The 6,902-nt window shown below is 35.8% G+C and overlaps 1 protein-coding gene across 4 annotated transcripts; it reads left to right on the plus strand.

The window, feature by feature from the left end:
• On the plus strand, positions 341 to 5,983 carry LOC109223388 (serine/threonine-protein kinase STY46-like). 4 transcript variants are annotated; one of them, XM_019387680.1, is made up of 16 exons: positions 344 to 868; positions 1,069 to 1,183; positions 1,876 to 1,967; positions 2,096 to 2,215; positions 2,375 to 2,429; positions 2,839 to 2,949; positions 3,424 to 3,474; positions 3,561 to 3,757; positions 3,832 to 3,939; positions 4,159 to 4,232; positions 4,363 to 4,538; positions 4,601 to 4,696; positions 4,978 to 5,058; positions 5,337 to 5,390; positions 5,491 to 5,625; positions 5,705 to 5,983. In XM_019387680.1, exons 1-16 carry the CDS (start codon positions 672 to 674, stop codon positions 5,744 to 5,746), a joined length of 1,704 nt encoding a protein of 567 aa, XP_019243225.1. In that variant the 5' UTR covers positions 344 to 671; the 3' UTR covers positions 5,747 to 5,983. The 4 variants fall into 4 exon arrangements, with proteins under 4 accessions (XP_019243227.1, XP_019243225.1, XP_019243226.1 ...); XM_019387681.1 differs by having other exon boundaries at positions 3,588 to 3,757; XM_019387679.1 differs by having other exon boundaries at positions 347 to 868; positions 3,555 to 3,757.

Below are 6,902 nucleotides of genomic sequence, written 5' to 3' on the forward strand. Positions count from 1 at the left end.
TACTTTTAACATCTTTTTTTTTTTAAAAAAAAAAACAGTTTCTTTTTAACTTCCATACCTTCTTTATTTTTCCAACCAATAGTGTGCTATATGGTGATTCAAGCAATGAGGTAAACAATCCTATTATTAATTATACCCGATATGAATAAAGATGTATGATTTTTTCAAAAAGGTTGTTGATGGTGTCATCATAATGAATCTCTTGAGTGGAAAATGAGACAACAGACAATTTGCGTTTTTTTTTATCCAATAAGATATGCATGAAATCGATATATCCTTAAACAAAGCTTACTTCAGAATAAGAAAGACCAACAAGACAGTTCGGTGATATAACATATAAGCAAAGTTTACAAACCTTGTTTGAATCCACGTCCTTTGATAGATACAACCATATTATATACGTAAAAAGATGTGACCCCATCAGCGCGAAACTGTGTTCTTACTTGCTTTTGTTTGCTTTTTTTGTTTTTAAAAATCTTTTCTTGTGGTCGTGATGTAAGCTGTCATAAAGAAGATACGTATACAACGTCAACTACTACATTTTTTGTTCTTTTAGTTGTTCTTCTATCTATCTTTCCTTTTTTTCCTTACATGGTTTGGAATTAAAATCTGAATCAGAGAGTATATTCACGTTCATTTTTGTATATTCCTTAATCTGATTCTCTTTCTTGATGATGGAAGATGCTGTAAGTTTCAGTAGCAGAGGATTGCCAGAGTCTTCACAGAGTCGTATTACTCGAAAGAGAAGAGAAAAAGTTGAAATATTTCAAGAGGTGCTTCGACGATTAAGAGAGTCGAATGATGAAGAAGCGAATCAGCCTGATTTTGAGGACGAGTTGTGGGCTCATTTTACTAAGCTTCCTCTTCGGTAACTCTGTTATTCCACCCTTGATTGAATTTAAGTTATATATGCGCAATTTAACTAATTATAGTTGTTGCTATTATTCTATTTTCCAGGTTATCGCATTAGACTTAATATGAAAGTTACTTGTTGTTTTTCCACTTAATCTGATGTTCGAGTTGACTTTTCTGTTAGCAGTATCGTTAATATCTTCGTCTTCAATGTAGGTATGCATTGGATGTGAATAATGAGAGAGCACAAGATGTTGTGATGCACAAGAACTTGTTGAAAATGGCACATTATCAGAACACCAGGCCAGCAGTTGAAGTCCGCCTAGTGCAGGTAATAATATTGTCCAATTTTGCACTTCATTGACCAATTTATGCCTATATACATGTGTGATGGGTTAATAGTATTGGAGTGGGTGACCATCTCATCTAAAAACTTGCTGAATTAGTCTTTAACATGCCCCTTTAACGTGCCCCTCACATGCGGGCCTATCTTTTTTTCTTGGGCCAATCACGTAAGAATTCTTTTTTTGCTCTAGTGTTATGTGTGTGAGCATCTCATCTAAAAATTTATTTTGTGTATGACCATCTCATCTAAAAATTTATTTGAATTAAATTGTGGACAGGGATATTTGATGGAATGGTCACTTGGATTAATGATGATTATCAAACATTTGTAGCTAATTGCTTTTAAAGTTGAAAACCTGTTTACAGCAATAGCTTTCTGTGATGTTTGTTTTCCAGTCATGAAGAAGTCCTCTGCTCTAGCTTGATAACATCCTGGACAAATGGCCTGATCCCTTCTGTAATGCGAGTTGATTCCTTATCAGGAGTGTGTCAAAATCTTGAATTTTCTCTCTATTAAGTCTTTGTTAAGTATAGTACTAGTATACTTTATTCAGTAAGATATACGCCTATTTCCTTTACAATTTCTCTTTACTATATCTTTTAAGTCTACATTTTCTGATTAGCATGCCTGAAGAAAATTGAATAAGAACTTATTCATCTGACTTTTGCTCAATCCAGATTCATCGAATATCCGATGGAAATCCAGGGGATTCAGTTCATTCAACCTTCTCAGAAAAGGGAGGTGCACAAGGTACTGAACACCACGGCAGGTAGAGGCATGATGAGATAAATATAAATATATCTGAACTCTCCTTCCTATGCTCAGAGTAGTGATGAAAGCTGCTTAAATAGGCTGTTTCTGTATTCATTTTTTTTGCTTTTGTTTATCAAATTACAGTATGCATCCTCCACCTGCCTTTGGTTTGTCACCAAGTACAGAGCTTGCATTAGAAGAAGCCAATAAGTTATATGTTCAAGATGGAAATAGTGCTGTGAGTGGAAATTCACTGTTATTTCGGTAATATTCTGATAGATTTCTCCATATTCAGCTTTCCTTTTCTCCATTGTCGTTTCGTCCATGAGGACTTTTTCAGTGTTCTGAAATGTTGCAAGTCTATGATTCTGTCATAATCAGGGAACTATTATGACTTACTTTTTTTTTTTTTTTTTTTTGCAGGTCTTCCTATGAAATAACAATTTCAACACTTGACAAGCCCAAGCTCCTCACTCGGGTAAGCATTTTCAGTAGCCAGACCAGAAATCTGATAGTATCTTCTGTTTCTGAGGCTAACCTCCAAACACCAAGTAGTTCACAATCAAATCTTAATTTAAGATACTTTAGGATTGAGTGGCATTTGCCTGTTCTTCACTAAAGTTGCATAATGAGCACATCTCGACTTTTTTCAAACCGTATTCACGTTGCCTAGTTCTCTACAATGGATGGAGTAGCTAAAGGAGAATGTGACATTTATCATAGAGAAAAATTAATGTTTATCTGAGCACACCTCTCGATAGGCTTGGTACACTATAGTCACTTGTGCTGTATATGGGACATATTATTCAGACTTCTGTCATCTAAATGTTTCTCCATTAAGTTGTTTTCATGATATATGATTAAGGTTAATGCACTTTTAACTTCAGTTGACTTCCTTATTTTCGGAGATTGGGCTGAACATTCAAGAAGCTCATGCTTTCTCCACAAAAGATGGTTACTCCTTGGATGTCTTTGTGGTTGATAGTTGGGGAAATGAGGTACTCTCGTAAGAATCAAGTTTAGATATACTTTGTTTTAATGATAGTTTTATGCTTGAAATCGCATCCTTTTATGACAGTGAACCACATCTTCGCTAGTTCTGCGCTTATGTGCCTTCCTTTTATCTGGTCTCCTGAGCTAATCTAAACATTCATTAACATTCCTGCAAGTAATTGATTGCTATTCCTGTATTTCACCTTTCTCGATGACAATGCATATATTACGTTGAAGAATATCCTAAAGGCTGTAAAGAAGTATCTTCTAGGCTATTGACTATCAATTTTTTTGTATTTGGATTCATTTACTGTTCCCTCAACCAATTGGTTGCAGTTGTTGTGATAAATGTTTTCTCTACACTGAGCAAAAACTGTGTTTGATAGTTGCAAATACTGTTTTGGTTGCTAGAGAATGAAACTTCACTCTCCATCATCTTTATACATTTGTTGACATTTAGTCTCTTTCCTAATTGTTAGGAAACCGACCAACTAAGAAGTGTCCTGTTGAAAGAAATTTCAAATATGGAGGTAAAACTCATAGATTCGGCTTAGTAATGTTGTTTTCATCTCTAATCTGTCTCTATCTTAAGTTTTAAAGTGCAATGCAGAAACAGTCTGGCTTAAATCAAGACCTTTTGCAGTCTGCGCTAAATCAAGTCCTTTTGTCCCCTAAAAAGGAGATGGTAAAAGTTGGAATCAACTTCACCGCGAACTATGTGGATATACCAAGCAATGGGAGTGAAGCCTGGGAAATTGACGCTGCACTGCTGAAATATGAATACAAAATTGCAACTGGCTCAACTGGTGATTTGTCAGTAAAATGACATTTTGAAACAATAATCCATTATTTACTGAATATGGCCTGATAATTTATCTTATTGGCAGGTATAAGGGTTCATTCCAAAATCAAGAAGTTGCCATTAAGGTTCTCAAGGCTGAGTGCCTAAATGAATTAGTGCAAAAAGATTTTGCCCAAGAAGTTTATATATTAAGGTGACTATATATGCTTGCATTCAACAACAATATTCAGTCCTGTTTGATATATAACGGCGATTTTACTTTCAACTTCTTGCTACCCTCTATATGTGTGTGTTTAAGATAACTACCGGAGTAAAACTCATTCTGGAAAGTAAAATACCTCAATACTCTAAAAAAGGATATTGTACATTTCATGTGAAGACTATACACCTGAACTCTTTCTGGTACTTACAGGAAAGTTCGCCATAAGAATGTCGTTCAATTTATTGGTGCGTGTACAAAACCTCCACTCCTATGTATCATGACAGGTAATCCTAAAGATTAATGTGACACATTAGAAGCTTTTTAGTTCAAGCGTACACTGATTGTCTAGTTTAGTTTTACCTTTTTACTGGAAAACCCTCCTTTCATTTATCTTAAATAACCTCTTCTATGCAGAATTCATGTCAGGTGGAAGTCTGTACGATTTTCTGCATAAAACGAAAGGTTTTTTCAAGCTTCCATCGGTACTCAAGGTTGCAATTGATGTTTCAAAGGGGATGAGCTACCTGCACCAAAATAACATAATCCACAGAGACCTGAAGACTGCCAATCTCTTGATGGATGAAAATCAAGTAAAGAATGAAGTTGATTTCCTTATCTGTTTAACAAAGTGCTTACAGCTTGTTCTTGACAGCTCGTGAAGGTTGCTGATTTTGGTGTTGCTCGAGTGCAAGTTCAGTCTGGTGTCATGACTGCAGAAACAGGAACATATCGTTGGATGGCTCCAGAGGTTCACCCTCCCTCTCTTTCTGTCTTCGTCAATATCAATCTTTGTTCTGCTTGTTCATGTGTTGTGAGCTTAGCTGATTGATGTCCCTAGTAAAACGCAGTCCCAGTCCGATCAAGAAATGGTCATAAGAAAAACAGATGTAGTTGAAATTGCATCCATGATCAACCCAAATTGCTTTTAAAATGAGTGCAGAGAAATGATGCTCATCTTGTTTTCCAAACATAACATCAGTCTAAATCAGTTCACTCCTCCTGATTTTTATTTTATTTGATATTTCAAAGGTTATTGGACATAGACCATATGATCGAAAAGCTGATGTTTTCAGCTTTGGGATTGTTCTGTGGGAACTGCTAACAGGAAAGGTAATGCTTTCTCCCATTGATTCTTCCATTATTTCATTAATTATAAGAACATAGGGAAGAGAAAGGATGGGAGAACATTAAAATATAAGGAATCTTCCCTGTAAATCATAAAGTATTTGTTGAATAAAGCTTTTTCATAAAGTTTCATGTGTCCTTCAATTTCCTATTCACATCTTGCTTAAACTTTTTATGTATGCTGCTTCCTCATGAGCATTTTCTTGGCTTTAAAATTTCTCAGTGTCAATAATCGTTTTTGTTGATATTGATATATATATCAGCTTCCTTACGAGTACTTGACCCCATTACAAGCTGCAGTGGCTGTGGTCCAGAAGGTATTTCTCAATCAATAAACATATCTCGTCCTCTTGAATTTTTTAAAGATTCAACTTGAGAAAGTTGAGGTTTTGCTGAATTTTCTGACATCAACTTTAGGGTTTGAGGCCGACACTTCCCACGCACACTCATCCGATGTTGGTGGAATTACTCGAGAGGTGCTGGCAGCAAGATCCGTGCTTAAGACCTGAATTTTCTGAGATTCTTGAGATCTTGCAATACATGACCAAAAAGGTATTAAGATTAATGTCATTTCTGCATTTGCTTTATGTTTCTAAGAACTTGAGCTAGCGTTTGTGCTGCTCGTAAACAGATAATCGAAGAAGAGAAGAGTAGCAAAAGAAGAAGCCTCTGATAGCCATATCAGCTCATGTACGCAGAGCAGCATGTCACATGACACACATTTTGCTTAGAATTTTACGTATATATACACTGGTAATATTAATGCAAAGAATTTTTTTACGCTATCTGTGTAGTTTAACCCGTGAACCCGTGATTATTGCTTAGTTACCAGTTTTATCAGGTTATAAGTTAATGTTTGTCATTAAATTCACACCTTATAAGTGAACTGATTATATTGTGTAAATATTCTTACACTGGCAATACATAAATCTTTTAGCTTACCATAATTGTTAGGTCTTAGCATGATTTCGAGTGGAGGCTTCTGAAATGCGTACAAGGAGTAAAGGAAGAGCTGATACTTCCCCTTCCGGTGCTTTTTCCGCACTGCTCAACCGAGAAGGAAACATACTACTCACTCCGATCCACTTTAATTGATTTTTTGGTCGTTTTCATACATATTAAGGAATTCAGCTTTTAGCATTAATTAACAATAAAAATAACCATATTAACCTTAATTTGTTCATTGGAAATACAACAAACACTCCTAGGCTCTTTACTCCAAGGCAACTAATTTGGAAAAAAGTGTTGGGCACATGCCCATGTTGTCCAGCCAAAGGCCCAATGGCCTAATCCTATTCTCTTTTGGTTTCCATTCTTATTCGGAACTGGATTCGGTTTTTGTTCCTATTTTGAGAAGAGAGAAGAAAAGTATTTGTTTTGCTGCAGATTTTTATTCCGACCAGCTAACTTCAAATCACGTTTTTCGATTCGTTAACCGTTGGATCGAGCTGAAATTTTTACTGAGTGTTCGTAGCATCTTGGTCTTAGATTTGAATGGTGGAGATCGGATTTAGAGGCTCGTAGCATCTGATTTCGAGCCTCGAACAACAGCTTCATTTTGTGGATTATACTCTTTCTTCAATTGATTAGTTGTTGCTCTTGTTACTATTGTTGCTCCGTGTTTGGCACTTGTTGTCTAGCCAATTTGAAGAACTTTTGTAACCCTCTTATTGTTATAATGGAGCTTTTTGGATCTTTGTGATCCCGTGGTTTTTACCTTCAATTTGAAGGGTTTTCCACGTTAAAATTTGGTGTTCTTACTTTCTTTATTTTCGGGTTTGCCTCTTTCTCGACATAACAGTGGTATCAGAGCCTTGGTTATTTATCCG

Source organism: Nicotiana attenuata, chromosome 3 (genome assembly GCF_001879085.1).
Source record: "Nicotiana attenuata strain UT chromosome 3, NIATTr2, whole genome shotgun sequence".
NCBI lineage: Eukaryota > Viridiplantae > Streptophyta > Magnoliopsida > Solanales > Solanaceae > Nicotiana > Nicotiana attenuata.

Excerpts from the sequence above, each read along its gene's own strand:
- LOC109223388 (XM_019387679.1), top strand. The coding sequence starts at position 672 with ATGATGGAAGATGCTGTAAGTTTCAGTAGCAGAGGATTGCCAGAGTCT. Across the intron at positions 2,430-2,838 it reads AGCCCAAGCTCCTCACTCGG|TTGACTTCCTTATTTTCGGA; the intron begins GTAAGCATTTTC and ends TTTTAACTTCAG. Across the intron at positions 2,950-3,423 it reads TTGATAGTTGGGGAAATGAG|GAAACCGACCAACTAAGAAG; the intron begins GTACTCTCGTAA and ends CCTAATTGTTAG.